The sequence below is a fragment of the Patagioenas fasciata genome, chromosome 2 (genome assembly GCF_037038585.1).
Source record: "Patagioenas fasciata isolate bPatFas1 chromosome 2, bPatFas1.hap1, whole genome shotgun sequence".
In the NCBI taxonomy this organism is placed as follows: Eukaryota; Metazoa; Chordata; class Aves; order Columbiformes; family Columbidae; genus Patagioenas; species Patagioenas fasciata.
The window spans coordinates 146,422,330-146,441,476 of NC_092521.1; the positions used below are offsets into that span (position 1 = coordinate 146,422,330).

Here is a 19,147-nt window from a genome sequence, read left to right on the forward strand (position 1 = left end):
CCATACCGGAAGTTAGACCAGAGGTATTTAAACAGCTGTGTCTTACAAGATTTTATTAAAACTTAGGTACTGATGAACCTCAATAACTTAGAAGTGAGATGTTATGCTAACCTTAAAGACAGAGTCTTGAAATCAAAACCTAAACTATTATTATCAGTGGTTTTGCCATATCTTAATTTACAGAACATAAAACAAAGTATGACTTTAAATGATTAATATTGAAAAAAAAAAAAAGGCTAGTTAAAAGTAGATCTCTACAGGAACTCTCTTATTAATAGCCATACGAATTTTATTTTACTTTCTCTAAGCTAACTTGAAATAATTTAGATTTTAAGACTGTTTAGTTTTTTAAACAATTCTAAGTTTTACCTCCTTGATATTTTAAACCCAAGATATTTTATAGTTACAAACTACTGTATTGTCAAGTCTATTTAAAGTTAACGTTTGATGAGATATAAAAAGGACTTTTTTAATAGCAACTTATATTCTGTACCCAAAATGCTATTTCAGAAGTCTTCCAGCATTTTTCTGTTTTTCACATTTGCCCACAAGATGGAGCAGCTCAGTGCTGAAAAGTACAGATTCTGAAAGGGGGTGTCTGTGTATATTATATTTCTATACTAGCATGGTTCACATCGTGTTCCTCTGTTTTAACAAAACCACTGTCAGGCTGCATCTCCACAGATAAATGCTGAAGGCAAGAGGTAAACATGACAGTGTTGGTTGCACTTTAGTGTCTAAGAAACAAAAAAGAAAACTTAAAGAACTCAAATGATTTGAGGTCGTTATCGCAGAAGGATGACAGAAGGTTGTCCTCGGAGCTGTCCCTGTTTCTGTGATGGAGAAGGAATATATCTTGAAGCTTAGCTTTAAATACAGCACGTAGTCTTATAATTACTGGGGAGGTGGCCATCTTCATAAATCCAAAAGTATTTGAAGCATAGTCCTTAGGGAAACTGAAACAATTCGCATATCAATTAAAAAATATGCTGTTCCATGCATATTCTGTTCACACTGAAAATTCACCTCACAGGGACCAAAGATCAGAGCTATGAAGAACAAAATAAACTGAAGCCACTAGACTGGCTCTGTACCTTCATTTAACAAGTTCATTCTATCCTGCTTCCCATCCTGTGAGTGACCTGGATCCAGAGAGGACTGGGAAAGACTAACGTCTGCTGAAAGCTGGTCCAGACTTTGAAAACTTTTCCTGTAAAGCAAGTAATATTTAATAGTCACACATTTGAAGACCTAGCTAGGTATCTTATATTCTCCACAACAAGGTTTCTAATTAAACCTAGGCAGTTAATCTTCCTTCTCTTAAACACTGTTTGTTTCCCAAAACACTGTTTTTTCCTAAAGCAATTTTTAAAAAATAAATCCAAGGGAATGAATTTTTTTTATTATTATAAGCAAGAAACATTGATTTTTTTTTTTTTTTTTCTGCCAGCTGATCTTTGTACATTGCAACAGGTAATTCCAATAGGATACATTTAAGAGTATGCTCAGGGAAATGTATAATTTTGAGTTTCCTTGTTCCTCTGAAGGTGAATCAAAATAAATATTCAACTTACTCATCCCATTGTTGATTATGCTTTCTATAGAGCAGAGTGTCCAAGGCAACAGCATTGACATCCAGAGCTCCTGGGGAAGGCCACTGATTGGTGAGGTGAGTAGTTAATTCTTGTCTTGATCTCAAGTCATTGTTCTTTAGCACAGTCCTGTGAATACAAAGAGCAGTAAATTTAAGTCTGTTAAATGCAATTCCTTAAGATACAGAAAGAAACAACAGGACAAATTGTCCTGACCAAGTTGAGATTCTACTTCAAGTGACCAACATTTAATAGTTTCCAAAGAGCATCTTAAACTGTTGATTTTTCCTAGAGGAAGCAACTTAGAAAAATATTGAGAAGTGTTTAGGAGCAGAAAAAAGTTAAAATTAGAATCTTTCTGCAAAAGCAAAAAAGCAACTGCTTTCTACAGATTATTTCTGCCAGCATGGTTGTCATTAACAGTCCAACCATTTTGCAAACTGATTATAGGAATGTGATGTCCTTTCCACCCCACCACTGCCAATTTTTCAGTTTGAACATACATCCTTAATAATGTTCCAGAATGGATTAAAAATGAGACACGTTAACTCCATTATATGGTTCTAGGTAAAATATAACACACAGTTATTCTGTTTTCTACCACCTTACAGTTTCTAGTAATTTGTGGGTTTAAATTACAGAAAATGTGTTACCTGAGAACCTTATCTGTTAAAATTAGTTTTGCCTCATTGTCCCATGAATCAGACCTGTTTTCTAAAGTTCTGGAAACAAGGACATTATTACATCACAAAAGTCACACAGAAATGAGGAAAGTACATGGTTCTTCAGGTTTCAAGACAAGACCAGCCTTTTTCAACAGTACAAGGCAACCTCCGACCTACCCTTGTACCTACCCTTGTAAATAGCTCTAGAAACAGAAGTAATATTGCTTGTTAACCCATAAACCCATGAAATATTAGGCAATAGTAAAATGCTGCTTTACAACAAGTTTGACTATCTGTGGCCTAAACAGAATAGCTAACGTTACGTATCTCCATACCAAATGTACTCAGGAGTTCAAAGCCAAATGCCATGTTGTTATCTGAAATGCCAGACAGCATAGCAAATTAAATAACTATTCATGGCATACATACATTCATGTGAATTCACAAATAACTATGTCAACAGGTCTGTTTTTACAATGCAGTTTTTATTTTCGTGGCATCTGAACTGTTTAGACCAGAACCTCAGTAATGGCACATAACAGCACCTAAAAAGCCAGAATTTCCCCCAAAACAAGGCAAGACAGTAATGAGTTCAGTAACGAACCTTTAGTAGCTGAGTTTGAGAGAGGAGACAGATGCACAGCAATTTTGCAAGAGGAGGTGGTGAAGCACCACAGTGAACAAAACTACTTTCAAGAAACTCTTATGACGATGAATTCCTCCAGCATTCATGCAAGCAAACAAACAAATTTTCTACCCTGGGATTTTTCCTCTTGTCCTTCTCTCTATGGGGTCTATAGGAATAACCATTTTAAAAACTCAAAGTTCTCAGTATTTTCAAATATCTTGTATGGTATTCACTTCCCCATGTAATTCCCCTAATCCCACCCGGTACATTGGATATTAAGCAGATGTGTTAAATGCTTGTTGATTTGAGGAAGCTATCACAGTGACCTAGCAAGTCCTCACAAGGTTAGCCAGGTATACCACATCACCTCCTTATTCAAAAGGACTCCTTGCATGCCTCCATGGAAGCATCGTAACAGGACACAGTTTATATTAGCAACTATGCATGCAGTAACTAAATGCAAATTCATCCCCATATTAACACACACATGTAAATTCCTGTTTGGACAACTCCTGTAGGCTACCACCGCAAAACTCAGCAGCAGTGTTACTATTAAATAAACATGCTGAGCAAAGATGACAAAACCACACATCTACAGACATGTTGCTAATAGTGGAATTTTGGCAGTTTATGTAGGTTTCTATACTGGGGCTTTTTCCATACATCTTTATGCTATAGTAACTTGAAAATTCAATCTGTGTAGACAAAAATTCTGAAACAAAGCATAACCAAGCTGCTCAAGGGATTTTAGCATAACAACATTTAAAGACAGTTCCAGCAGATTACTACTTAAACAACTTCACCATGCTCTGGAAGAAACTTGGCATCAAAAGGATACAGAAGTAACGATTCTCCTCTTATAACTTTTATGCTTTTAGTTTGAATTTTTAAAGATCTGTAAAAATAACTTAGAATATACAAAATCGGTCCAAACATGGTATTCAGTATATATAAAATAGTAGTATAGAAAATAAGAAGTTAGACAAAATATTCAAAGAGTGCTGGTAGTTACCACCTATTTTTTCAGCCTTGTAAATAAATTTAGCTGTTTGCTCTCTTGCAGCCATTTGTAAAGTATCATGAGATTCCATTGCAGCAAAGACTTAGTAAAGGCACTGCTTGCAAACAGCAATTCTCTCAAGATAATCAAAGGCAGTATCAATTCATGCATATTAAACAGACTTACTTTAAGAGTCAAAGTATTAAACTGCACAGAATCACAGAATTATTTAGGTTGGAAAAGACTCTGAAGATCATCAAGTCCAACTGTAAAGCTAACACTGCGAAGCCCACCACTAAACCATGTCTGTGAGTGCCATATCTACAGAGCACACATCATCCTTGAACTCTTCATCACCATGAGGCAAAATGATCCTGCTACAAATATTCAAAAATAGGAAGATGAAAAGAAATGCCAACAAAAGCATTTACCATGGAAAGGAGGTAAAAAGGAATGAAATATGACCAACTTTTAAGGAAAAAAACATACACATTTCAAAACACTCAATGTGAAAAAAATGCTGCACAAGATTGAGTGCTGTCCTACTCCAGATCAGACAAGAAGAGCTCTTTCTAGGAGTTAAGAGCTCTCAGAAGACAACAATTGATTTTATCCAATGCAGACAGTATTTCTACAGTAGCTCTCTTGTTCCTCAGAATGCAAACACTGTAACTAGTGCTGGCCAACTCTGGGCTGTGACACTGCAGGGTCTGAAGTAGGACTTTTCCTAATGATCACCATGAGTGCAATGAAGATCAGGAGCTTTCCTCTGTGTGTTTACTGTCAAGCTGTTTAACCAAAAGAAGAATATTACTATTAAAACTTATTTATCTGCTAGTGTAGCAAAATCAGTTTGGCATATAAAAGCTTTCAGAGGAAAAATTGAATAAAGTGTTCAGAGAGCAAAACTAAGAAATGAAGAATTGGATGGCAAATAGGGGTATCTGTGAAATTTACAAGTTTCACAAAATATTCAAGAATATAATGTAAAATTAGTATTTCTGTTATTTATACACACATTAAAAGGAACTGGTGAACTCTTTGGGCTTTGATGGGGAAGCATTTCAAACTTGGCAAAGTTCACATAAAAATAATGTATTGTAATACATAATCTTCCATATAAAATGCTGGTCTGTAGTAAACCACACTGAACTGAAACAGCCTATGTACAAACAGATTTTATTCTATTGCATCTGTTTCCAAGAAGGAACCGCTGGTGTGAAACAGGAACTGAAAACCAGAGTGACCTGAATGAGCCTAGATTTTGTGGAGGATATTGCCTCATAACTTAAAAGCGTAAGTTATATGGAACAAAATCCATAATACATCATAACACTGAAGATCACAAGTATACAGTTCATTTTTCAAATAATTTCAATAGAACAATATTTTATTGACTTTTTTTTACCTCTGACAATTTAAGGATGATGCAAGATAAGGTTTGTAGACAATATGTTAAGCCATTTAATACATGAGTAAAAGTTAGGACATTCCGAAAAACAGAAGAGGAAAAGAGAGGCAAAAGGGTTTCCTATGAAGATAAAAAAGCACGAAATACACTCAAATTTGAGTGAAAAAGTGCAAATGAGCATATACAACAAGCTGTTAACTCTTTTCTTCAGGCTGGAAATAGAACAGTTGAAAGCCAAAAAGAAGATAAAAACAATGGCTTCTAAATGTAACAATCTCAGGAAGGTAGCTGGTACATGGAGAATACAGTGGAACTTCATACGAGAACGTATGATTATTTTTGGAATGAAAGAAAGGCAGCGTGTGAGATATGGCTGAATGGGGAATCCTGGACTAACACAGTGAGACTGCGGAGCGTAGAAAGTTCTGTGTAGAGTAGGGAGAATATGTAACAATTTATTATGAGAGCAGGGGGCTTAAACAGATTTATGGTACATCACCTAATCTAGGCATGAAAAAATTCTTGGTTGTCTGAAAGCCTGTGAACTTCTTCCTCCTGCTCAGTCACTGGTATCTTCTCTACCTACAGTCATTTCCATCCCTTTAAAATCATGCTGGCAAAAAGTGGCAGTAGCTCTCTGTGATCTGCAGAAAGAAAATAGTTATTTTTCTCCTGCTCTCATCATTTGTGCCCTGAGCAGTCCTGACCCCAGAAAATATTTTTATTAGGTAACTTTGTATCGTGTTTAAAGTTCTGAAAAACATTACCAAAAAAAAAAAAAAAATCAAGAAATCCTGAAGAAATGCAAGGCAGAGAGAATATTTCTGATTCCTTTGGAAGTAATTGCTGAATTGCTACTTTCATACTTAAAAAAGGTATATGAGGCAAACCCAGCAAAATGCTTCTTGAGAATTATTACAAGAGAGAGGCACTAGTGATGCTGGAGACAGAATGCATTCTCAAAAAAATTGTTTTAAAATGATGAAATAGCCTTTGTATTACTTCATGGCACAGATTTTTTCATGATGCACACATATATAACAGAAGTATAATATACACAGTCTCACCATGTGAGCCCAGGATACCCTGTTTAATTTATGACATCTATGACAATGTGGTGGTGTTTTCTTAATGTCTAAAAAAAATTAAAACTCCATATGAATCCGAAGTACTACTACAACTAGTACCTTGTTAGGAAAAACAAGCAACAAAACAGCTGAGAACATCATCTTAATACTAGAATACATCATTAAAAACTAATAAATATTTGGCTTACTTTTTTTTTTTGTTCTCTACAGCATGAACTGCTATTTAAATGAAGTTTCTCTTAGAAAACAAAGAAAAATATTCAGTAAAAACATCCCGCTAATGAATTTCTGCCTAATACAAAAGAATACTAATGATTCATTAACTTATCAATATGAACATAGTCCGAAGTTAGGAATAAGTGTCTGCTTGAAGTGCAGATACAAACGGTCCCTCCAGGCCTGTAAATTTACTTACATTTATTCAAGAATAACAGCAACAGCCAGAGTATTAACATAAGGTTTATACAGCTGTTCCCAGAAGTGCCTCTGCATGCTTTTGACTTTCAGTCCTCTAATTGTGTATTGAAGTAGCAGGGAAAAGGAAGATCAGTGAAGTCTTCTGATAAACGTCCTTCTCCACTAGTGTTCACTGGCCCAGTCTTTGTCAGGTACCTTCCAGAATATTTACTTGCTGATTTCCTCAACTTTAATTAATTTATTTCAGATGTTTATTTCATGATTTGTTCTTTTGAGATTGTTTATTAAGCACAAGCAGAATATCACTATATATGGTGCACATGAATGATAAATTACTACTCATTTCCACCCAGGCTCCACAGTGTGCTGCCCTTTCAGCTGTCTGGTACAATCACATAGGAGCCACTCTGAAAATGGATGATCGAAATGGTCTTTTTTTTTTTTTAAAGAAGCCTTTTTAAAATATATATTTAATTCATCCCAGTTCTGTTTGGCAGCTCAGCTACCTCTCAAAATGATAAAAAATTGCTCATTCAAATTATCATATCTAAGCCTTCTGCATCTTGCAACTGTGACCTGACTTGATTTGCTCATTTACAGTGGGGGGATAGGGGCAAAAGACAGCCTGTACATGGGGTTCCTGCACATAAAACTGAAATGATAAAGATAAAAAAGTTGTTATCTTGGGTCACTTACTATACTGTAACTATATTACCTCTGGGAATTTAAAAATAAATAACTAAATAAAAAGTAGTCTCAAGTTTAGTCCAAGCTAATGTAGAAAAGCCTTATCTTGGTAGCCACATAAAATTTCTGGTATTGTTTCAGCTAGACTGGATTTCCAATTTCCCCTGGATCAAATCCAGATTCACTGGAAGCCTGTTCTGAAAGACCCATTTACACAGATGTTGGTTTTTTTTCTTAATAAACAAAAAGTCAGTTCTGTTTCCAGTTATACCTATGAAAAACCAGTAATTTCTTACCTGCAAGTTTAATTTCTCCAAATCCAGAAAATGCCAGTCCAGTTGGCAATTTGCCCTCCTACCAGCAGATGAAGACAGGAAATAAATCAAACAGACTAATTCCCTAAGAAAGGGAATTATATCAGATGAGTGCTTCAGTTCAAGAACTACCTGAGTAGTGAAAAGTAAAAGTGAAAATAAAAGCTTAAAAAAAATAAAACATTTGAATAAGAAAGAACAAGCTTTAAAAACCTTTTTTTTTTTTTTGACAGTAAATATGGAATGCAAACTCAAATTGATAGCACACATGAATATAACAAAAATCTGTAAAAGCAACTCTAAAATAAAAGAGAACTCTCAAATTGTCAGTACTTTAGCAAGACAGTGAGCTGTCTGGACTGGTATGTCATTGGACTTTGAGAAATTAGAACAGCAGGTATGAAAATGAGTTACTTACCGGTAGATTTTGATGCTGCAATATATCACCCCACTCAGGTTTGTGCCCTGTCCCCAAATTAGATGCCAGAGCAGTTAGTTCCCAGCAGACTTTCTAATGGCAGCCTCCGCAGTGAAAAACAGCAGGAGTGTCCCGCCGCATCACATGTTCTCACTCTTTCTGACCGGCCAACAGATCTTCTTGTGTAACAGCAACAGTTCTAGTTGTGCCACAGAGCAGACCTCCTTGAAGCTTCTTCAGCAATCTTTTTGGTCTTCCTATATTACTTCCTAGAGATCTTGAAATATATCCTCCAGTCATAAAATCACCATCATCAATTTTATACAGCCTTTGATCTCCTTGACCTTTGGAGTAACTTGGATAAGCTTATATTGGCAGAAATATCAGTAGCTTAACTCTTGAGTTCTAGTCTAATTACAGTGGAGATTTTATTTCAGAATACAGACATTCAAAATGGATCAAAACACACTACAATATGGTAACTTTGCATATGCTCATTACAATACCAGCGCAGCGCATGACTGACACAACCAGGCCCGGTTCCTTTGGAGAAGGATAAGAGGCACAACACAGCCTGTTTCCCCTAATAGTGGGTGCTGACTGAAAACAAGAAAAATACTGAACTTGACTAACAACCAAATTTCAAAAAGTAAAAAACAGCTTTTAATTGTGTTTTTCAACTATCAGATCCTTCCTGCTGGAAAATGGAGGACTCTTAGCAAACAGCTTTTTTTTGACAGATTATCGAATTTGCCGTTAGTAAATATCCTCTCAGAGAGACCTTATCATTCAATGATTTTTTTTTTTCCATGTCAGGCAGGTAAATACAAATCTTCCTTCAGAACAGATCAGGAAAACTTCACTGAAAGTAGTGGTCTTCTCAATATTTTTTTGTCATTTTTACATACTTCCCTTGGATTCACTAAAAACAGCAGTATCAACCACAAAATGGTTGGCTAAACTTTGGGTTGACAGAACAACCACTTTTTTAAACTTCCGCTGTCTGATTAAGGCAGCCAGAGTTTCAGCAGAAATATCCAACGTTATAACTGCGAGATGAATCTTCCACATAGACAAGTATTTGCCAAAACTTAGCACAAACTCCCGTAGCATGACACGTTTCTAATGACGAAAAAGTGAATAAGGGAACATTGACTTACTTTGCATAATATCTCAATGACAAACAGAAAAAGCACCTATCTAAATCTCAACCACTTGCTATCCAAATAGAAAGGCAGCTAATAAAATTCTTGCTCAAGAAATCAGGTAACACACTTTACTGTAATTTCTTGGTTATAACTACAGACATTTAACTTTTCTCTATTTTTAAGCCTTCGCAGAAATAATTTAAATTGTGTTTTAACAAAATATGGAGAAAATCCAAGACTGAACTTAAAGCCTTAAAACTGGGTTTTGAAGAAAGAAAAACAAATTGTATACTAAATTTACCAATATAATCCGTAATGAAAAACAAACAAACAACAATACCACAAACAAACACACCAGAAACCCTCATTTCTGTGACTGTGTACGCACACCAACCTGTCACTCATGTTTCTTTTGGTCAAACTATTTGTATTTTAGAGAAAATCTTAATTTTGTTTTGAAAGTATAAAATGGATTTTTCTATTCCTTTTTACTGGATGAAATGTAATTCTCAATCTGATTTTAAAAAATAAATAAAGCCAAATAAAACTGAAATTTAGGGTAATTTAAATGTCAACATCTTCTGTCTAAAGACTCTTAGATTGATGTAGTATATCAATGATAATGTAATATCTCTGCAAATATAGAATTAGCCTCTCCTCACCATTCTAACCTGGCAGTATTCTTCCACCCTCACGAAAAATTGGTTATTTCTTTACTATTTGCAAGTTAAAGTTCATTTAGTTTGGCATTGAACTTCAAGTAACTTGCATTAAATACATTAGAAGAACGTAAAAGTAACTTTTGCTGAACTCTTCTCACTTATGTATACACACTATCGAGTATTAACTTTTCCCTTCACTATCTTCCAGAATATAGAAGCAAATCTACAGTAAATGTACATAAGGGTTAAAAAATTAAGCAAGAAAAATTGGGACTCTCAGGAGCAAATGGTAATGCAAGATTATTTGTCTAAATGGGCAAAGCACAAACAGATCAAATTCAGTCTCTCCTATTGTACTCCAGGAGCTAATGATTATGCATCATGATTGACTTATTTTTAGCTGATGTTCTCTATGCCCTCCATTTGCTCTGAGTATTAAGTTAATCAAACATTTTTATGAAATCAAATCCTCGGGTTGACCTATTCTAGACATGAGATAGTTGTCTTTGTGGAATTAAAAGAGGAGGCCTTTGGTATTTGTTGTATAGGTTCTTTAACATTATCATGCCAAACTAACTATTCTTTTTCTGCCACAGTTCAGGTAAGTTCAGGTAATATTAACAGAGGAAGAAATTCCATGATGCATGCAATATCCTCTCCTACTGGGAATGCTCATTATTCACAACTGCATTGTACTGAGGCTCTCAAAGGTTCAACACTTGCATTATTGTATCGAAAGGCTTTACTTCCCCCTGCTCCCAACCTTATAAGTCACCGTTGCATAAAAATTCTGATATTTGGATGCACATGGTGCTAATGAGCAAGTAACTTCAAGCTTTCTTACTTGCTACTTTTATGCGATGCCTTTACCCATAGAAGTGTAGCTATGGGAGAAAAGAGAGAGAATGCCACTATAAAAACAGATTTTAGTATTATACATTAGACACTCAGAGGAGGAGACTCATTGCCATACTAGTGCCATTAAGAATGGAAAATGGTCAGAGGAAAGTCCCTATGATTGTCTAACCCACTAAGGAGAGAAAACAAGGGAAAAAAAAAAAAAAAAAAAAAGAAGTAAAAAGGGAGGAGAGGGTGGATTCATTACAAAAACAAGTGCCTTTCTCTTCGGAGTCAGCCAGCATTTTGTTGTAAATATACCAACACATCTTGTCCTTGGAAGATACCAATAACTTCAAGAACTTTTAACATTTTGGAATTTAAGATTTATTTTAATATAAACCTTTGAAGCCCTCTTTTTAAAAGTTCAAAATGAGACATTAAATATGAGGGTTTAAAAATAATTCCCTATCTACTGCATCTTAAGGAGTAAGTTCTTTTTTTGAAGCTGATTGAAGAATCCAGAAACTTTTGGCTTCCTGCTCTGCAATAAATCCCTGCAATCCCTCTGGATTCTAAGAATAGTGGGTCCCCCATCATTGTGGAGGCTTGGCTGCAATTTTTTTCAATTATGTGTATTTCTTTGCTGTGCCTCACTCTGTATGCTCCATTCTGAATTGCAGGAGTCTGTCTGTCCACGTGTGATTCCCAGCTGAACTTTTTCTAGTTACACTTTTAAACAAAAAAACCCCTCCCATTGTCTTTACAGGTGTCCACCTCACTGAAAACAGAACTTTCCTTCTTGCTGTCTATTCACACCTTTGTAAAATAGAACAGGCGTACAATATTGCAGCAAACTGAAAAAAAGAAAGAATTCCACAAAAATAAAATCCAAAACACTGCATAAACAACACTGTTTAAAAAAAATAAAAATAAAAAGGACAGACAAGTTGAGAAAAGAAGGTGCTGAAAACAAGCCAGACCTAAGGTTTTAAAACTGCTTCTGCAAACTTGAGGGAGTCAGAGGACATATAGGAAGCACTGAAAATAAAAACGTGGCTAATGTGAATTATGGTTTGATATCAAGGATCCATGAAAGCTTTAAAAGGAAAGAAGGATTACCATTCTCATCTTTGACATTCTAGGAAAGAAAATCACCAAGAAGATCAAACATTCAATTTTAATCTCCTAGTTCTTTCCAGTGAGAATATAAAGCAGCTACAATAAATTGGATTTACTGTACTTATGCAGTAGAGGAATTCCATTTCTACATTCAATTTCCTACACCCTCTGCAACTCTGTGACCCTCCTCGCTCTCTCGGGCAGAGTCTCTGTGGCAGCACTGACAGATCTGAAGCATTTACAACCAGAATCTTGACAAAATGAGGAAAAGCGCAGGTACTATTTTCATAAGCAAGTTTTTTAAACACATGGGGCATGATCAGTCTTTGGAAAAGAATCACCTTTGCTGCAAAGAATACAGGAAATCTTCCTTTAAGTACTCCATAATACACCTGGCAGGACACGGTGTATTTGAAATAGAGAAGCTCCTTTTCCCTGGACCTAAACATGTCTGGATTTACTGTGGCATGCTGTTCTCGCATAACTATGGTATCTGTTTTCCGATGGTGCTGAGAACGAGCTGGTGCACCTCGCTGAGAGGCTGGATGTGCTAGTTAGCCTGAGCTCAGAGCAGAGCCGACACAGGGAAAAACAGCTGTATGGACACTCTACTCCAACAGCTGATGCCGGGAAGAGAGTGAAGCACTGACATGCTGCGTGCAGCTCCGATGGAAACACACACAGAGCATTTACTGTGCTTAAGGAGTGTCACTGAAACAAACGCTCTCTCGGGGTTCCAACTGAACTTGTTTCCTGTCTTTACAAAGACATTGGTGTTACTCAGATAGGAACTGCGATACTGTGATTCTGTGATACTCCTGGATCTCTCAGACAGCTATATTAAAATATTAAGAAGGGACTACGAACACTGTTTGAGCCTTGAAAAAGCTGACTGATGCTGAAGTAGCAGCCAGATGAATTAAAAAAGATAGCTTTAAGATTTCATAAAACATACAAAAGAATCTTAATTATACAGAAAAGCTTAATACAATGTAAGATGTGAGTGTCCCTACAATTACAATTTTATTTCAGTCTTATTTGTGGCACAACCAAAGACAAAATTCCAAACACAGGAGAGTTTTCTTGACTTTCCTTCCCTCCATGAAACATCAGAACAAGACAAGGATATAGGAAGAAACAACGGAGGGAGATAAAAAACAGAGCATTATAAAATATATAGCAGAGCCACTGAACCTAAGAAATACATTTTCCATACAAGTGAGAAATAGAACAAACAAAAAAATGCATCAGCTGGGACAAAGGGGCTGTATCATCTTGTCCCAGGCACACCAACCTGAAAAATACCTTAGGAGGAAACCCATGTTGGTAACATTATGCGAATCACTATTGTCATTTCAGCAAAAACCATGGCAGAAGAAAAAAAATTTAAAGCATGTTAACTTGGGGGATTTTTACCTCTGTATACAATGCTTTCCTTTTCCCTTATCATTTTATTTAAAAAGGGTTTTGTTAAAGTGATTAGCTTTTATAATATGAGTCACTATGCAGGAGATGAGTCACTATCCAGGAAATTGATGGAATCTCTCTTGTAATCATACATCAATATTTAACATCTATAAATATCAATTTCAGGTGCAGAATCTAAACTTCAAAGGAACAAAGATCAGCAGTGTTTGCCTTAGACAAAGGTAGTGTGTAATCCAAAAGAAAGGCTAAGAATCACCCTAAGGGGGAATAAAGCCTGTTTAAGGTGAGATAAATAGTTTTACTGCAAGGATGTTGCAGGCAAACAGTTCCAGATTTTGTCCAGTCATTTCAAGGACGCGGTCTCCAAAATGGGGCTCATAAAACAATCCATTGGGGTATGGGAAGAAAATACATTTGGTACTGTTAACAAAAAAACAAACAAATCAAAAGTGTTTATTCCATCCTTCTATCATCCTCTTTAATTTCTATTTTTGTGTTTGTTTTATAACGTACATAATACAGTAGTACATGTATATAATTCTTAAATAAATATACCTATATTAGGGGGTATGCTCAGAATTTTTTTACTGATGGTGTGTGCAATTAAATATATTTCTTTTCCAAGAGATATTCAACACTTCTTTGGGAGATCTCAGAGGAGGAAAAAATGGCTGCCATTGTGAGTTTCAAATATTCCAGGACACAGTTTCTTGATGATTTGGGGCCCCTCTCCCATCACATTTTGAATGTTATGGAATTCAAACTGTTATCTTCAGTCAGATATGCCATGGATCACAGGTTTCTCTTGGTTGTCCTCCTGTCAGCTGTTATTTTTAAGCACTTAAGAGCTGTTAATTTTAAGCACTTTAAGGCCTTAAGAACTGCCTCACTCTCACTGTAAAAATATACCATTTATATAGAAGAGTGGAACCAAAAGCACTGTTCTCTAATGATTAACTACAACTAGTCCCAGGAAAAAATGTCCCAGTGATGGAAAACACTTCTGAAGAAAGCAAGTAAAAGCCAGAATATGCCTCATTATTATTACAATTGACACATATAACTAGGAAATCACTTCATCTGGAGATGCTTGAATCGTGGTAAAAGAGCAAACTCTTCTTAGAATAGAACAGAATAGTTCCAGTTGGAAGAGATTGAAACCTATGATCTAGTCCAACTGCCTGACCACTTCAGGGCTGATCAAAAGTGAAGGTGTATAATTAAGGGCATTGTCCACATGCCTCTTAAACACTGACAGGCCTGGGGCATCCATCACTTCTCTAGGAAGCCTGTTCCAGTGTTTGACAACCCTCTCTGTACAGAAATGTCCTCTAATATCTAGTCTGAACATTCTTCTTTTCCTGATCAGCTGTGCATTAGTTTAAACATGTCCAACAGGTGACCAGGTGGTTTATTGCAGTTTCATTTTTCTAACTTGATTTGCCATCAGGCACCTGTCAGCAAAGTGAGACATCCAGTCCCCAGATAGGTGGGGATATTATAAAGAAATACTAAGTTGAGAGACAAAAAAAATGTTACTCTTTTGTGAATAACTAATTTGATACATTTTCAGCTTCATCATTTTCCAGATATTGGTATTCATGAGACCCATGAAATGGCTTTTAACTAATTGAAACTGTGTTGTTCATTGTAGTTTGGAGCGTGTGAGGCAAAGTTAAGAATACTCAACATTGTGGAATTAAGTTTTGCATAGCAGCTGTAAAACAAAAATTACTTCCAGGCTTCTTCAGTCTCCTGTCTCCATATTTATTTCATGCTTTATAGGAAACTGCCTTATTAAATGTGAATATGGAAAAGTTTCTCCATAGGTAATCTAATTTATATCCTGAAAGCCTTATTGATCATTAGTGCTATTTGGTTTCCAAGTCAGCAACAAGAACAACCTATATTACCAAGAAAGTCAGATCTCTATTCCCCACGCCCTGCTTTTTAAAAAAAATTTTTTTTTTTTTTTGAGGGAGTGGTGAGGAGGGGAGGGAGACCCAGACATAGACTCAGATTCTACCCAAATCCATTGAGAATACACATAAAACATTTTGACTTGCATGCCTGTGAAATACCATTTTGGAAACATCAGCAAATACACAACAGAAGTTTGAAGTGGTAGGACTTGCTAACTTAACAACAGCCAGTGGAACAGAAAAGCATCATCAAAAATAAAATATAGAATATTTATTTATAATAGTTTCCATTACACAGCAAATGATCCTAAATCAGATCTCAAAGTGTTTTACAAAGAGTTATGTAGTATGCCCTGGGCAGAATTACAATCCCAAACTTGCTATTACCTGCTGATAAAGAATTAAAAAAAGATTACAGCATACATTCACTACTTCAAAAAGGTAGAGGAGCAAAACACTAAGATTTGGAATTATGTGAACACTGTTCAAAACAGCTGGACCATAAAAAGCAATTGGTCAGAACTCATGCCCCATTACAGACACATTAGTGATACAACATACTCTGCTACCAGGTCACCATTGGTGAGAATAAAAAAATTAAAAAAAAAAAAAGAAAAAAGGATGGAAAAACAAGCATGAAAGAATGATTAAATGATGTTAATTATGGCTGCTGACCATCAGAAACCTGTTAGGAATATTTCTTCCCTTCTGTCTCCTCAACAAGAAACTATGTGTTCCTAACACACTTTAAGAGTTCATCTGGCAGACACACTGCACTCACAGCAATAACAATGCAAATTTATACATCCACTACTAGATATTTATACCAAATAGTGCAGTCTAGGCTCCTGACTGCAGTGTGTCACAAAGAGCTGTACAAGACACACTGTCAAGACACAACAGAAACTGCTCCACAATATGAGCCTTTACATAAGAAAGCCAGCAAACAATATCAAACCCCAAGGACTGAGATCTTTAGAACAGTCTGATTGCATATAGCTCAGCTAAAAAATAACAGCAGGACTGAATGTTCAAAGTTTCCAAGTATCAGAATCGGTTTAAAAAAGCTCACGCCCTCCCCTCACCTACCCCAAATAATCAGGGAGGCCAAAGAGGTATAACATGAATCGTTAGCTCTATCAGTAAGTTCAGAAAAGAACTCAAGAACAGGTATCTCTCAAAGGCTTACAGGCAATCAGAAGAAGAAAAAAAATACTTGGAAAAACATCTTTTTTCTTCCTCAACTCTGAAATTGGAATAAATAAAACACAAATGCTGCATTTCTGAGTATTCTCATAAAATCCATTTCAAGCGCTGGCAAAGAAATGATCTACCACAAGACAGAGCAGGTAAGAAAACAACTCAAAGATTTGTTTACAAGCTAGAAGTACTTTTTGCTGCATGGAAAAGACCCATCGGGGTGGTGTCTCTGTGAGACAATGGGCAGCGGGAACCAAAGTACCCCAAAGTCATCTTTATACTCTCTTCACCCTGGATTGGTTCCAAAGGACACAGATGACTTCCACTTTACTTCAGGGCTCAGACACATACAAATTACTCCAGATATAAGTTAAAATAATTCATCTGGTATTTGTTATGAACAGATGCACACTCTAGCAGCCTTGTGGCAATTATCACCACACAGCAAGTATCCTGTCTCTCTGGGTCTTTAAACATTACCAGGGAGTAGCTCTGCAAAAAGGACAATGCCTCCCTACTGGACAGACAAGGCTGGGAGGATAAACTGTGTGAGGATCATATGACATTTGAATATTTATCACATTTGGAGTCACATATGCTATTAAGAAATTAAACCTTCTCCTGTTGTTTTAGCATTTTGCCTTGCGTTGAAGAAAGGGTGAGTAGCAAACTGTTTCAGCAGTTTGAATATTTTTAGGACTACCAGATGAACTTCTACTGTATCTGAACCACACGCAAATAAAACAGAATCTATACGAAGAAAATAAATATTTCTTTATCCGCTCCTGCCTAACATTTTAAAAGTAGTGTTCAAAAGAAAGCTGCTTCCAGTACTTTTAAGGGTAGAATTAAATCTAGAAGTAATAAAATACAAAGGACATTCTATAAAAACGTGTTTAAAATTTAAACAAGTTACTGTAAGCTATTTCAGAACTGAAAAAAAAAAAATCTCAGAATTATTGTTTCTTACACTACTGCAGTTTTCAGGGGAGCCATTTCTGAATATAACACTTGTCAAGGGAAAACCAACCAACCAACCAAACATACACAAAACCCAAAACCAACCAAACAAAAACCCCCACCAAACTCAAATACATTGATTTCTTTAAGAAGTTTGACTCATCTCCACAGGACTGGAAGTTCTTAATATTATATAGTTAAATTATTTAAGTAAAACCTCTTTAAGAATGTTTCTCCATTATACTAACTTACAACTGGTCTTGCAGTTCCACAATGATAAATTCCAGCTGTTCCTTCTCCATTTTATGGGCTAGATCCATATCTTCAATTCTTTGTAACAGCAGTTTATTCTGTGAGACAGATTCAGATAGCTGGTTTTCTCTGAGTCGTACCAATTCCTCGAGGTAACCCTGGAAATAAAAGTGTTCGAAAGCTTTATTAAACACACTATCGAAAAACCTTTTTGTTATGCATGTTCACATTTTTCTGGTTTAAGATGTATACAGTTCTACTCTGGTTTTGTTGTAGGGTTTTTTAGGATTTTGCTGTTGTTGGGTTTTTAAAATTTTTTAAACAGACTGGTAAACGGACTTCTGATTAGTATGATGTTTCCTAATAGGTACCCAGAAAATCATGACTTGTTTATATTCCTGTGGAGGAATAGAATAATGGATGAAGCAATGAGACAGAAATGCCACCAGCATGAGACACTAATTTGTTTTTCAAAAAGAACACAGAAGAGTCACTAGTACAAGAAAAAGATCAGAACTCTACAACTTAACAGATGCAAGATGTTAGATATTGCATAAGGAGGACAAAAGTAAAATGTATCTATATGGATCTATACAGTTAATGAAAGGGATCCAGAATTATTATTAAAAAAGCCAACAATATTTAAATTTCCTTTGAAAACTGCAATGCAACATCACACATTAAACTGACAAAGAAAGTTATTGAAATAAATATTGATCTACAGCAAAGGATAAGGTAGGACAACTGGTGCAGGTCACGTCTTTTAGTACCATTGGACATGTACAGCTGAAATGTACCTGTACATTTATTTCATCGTTTTTTCTGCTGATACTATACAAGATATGGGGCAGTCTTAATCACACTCCAACTACCCAGTAATTTACAAAAATCCACATTGTGAGTATTTAATAGCAGCTGTGATGGCAGGCTGGTCATGAAGTATGTTCACGTTACACATCTGGTTACAATACTATGCAGCTATTTCTTTTTCTTCCTCAAGCAAAGTCACAGCTTGTCAGATACTAGTAACTTCTTATCAATTCTTAGTTAAAGATGAATATAATAAGTCTATACAGCATAAAATTTTGCACAATACTTGAAGCCTGTGGAAAAATTTGCAATTCTTTCATAGGCACCCACATTCAGAAAAAAAAAAAATTAAAACATAGTTTTCAAAGACACAGAAGAGGTGTAGTCCTGTTGAGGAAGAAAAATGTTTTTACATTACCTAGTAGTGAAATGCTACTAATATAATTCACCACAAAGACTATTAAGAGGTTGGAGGACCTCTTATATAAGTGGAGGCAGAAAAAGGATTGCTCAGTCCAGGTTTGGGGAGGAGGGAAGAGGAAGAGAATCATATCAACATTTCATGGGAAGGTGTAAAGAGGATGGA

General features: G+C 35.8%; 1 protein-coding gene across 1 annotated transcript in view; it reads right to left on the reverse strand.

The window, feature by feature from the left end:
• The window catches only part of RUNDC3B (RUN domain containing 3B), a 54,844-nt gene that overhangs the window by 3,725 nt on the left and 31,972 nt on the right, over window positions 1-19,147 (reverse strand). Inside the window, exons 8-10 of the mRNA XM_065832548.2 lie at window positions 17,752-17,909; window positions 1,575-1,721; window positions 1,095-1,210 (exon numbers count right to left, since the gene is read on the reverse strand). Coding sequence (XP_065688620.1) covers window positions 1,095-1,210; window positions 1,575-1,721; window positions 17,752-17,909 — 421 coding nt within the window. The remainder of the gene's footprint in view (window positions 1-1,094; window positions 1,211-1,574; window positions 1,722-17,751; window positions 17,910-19,147) is intronic.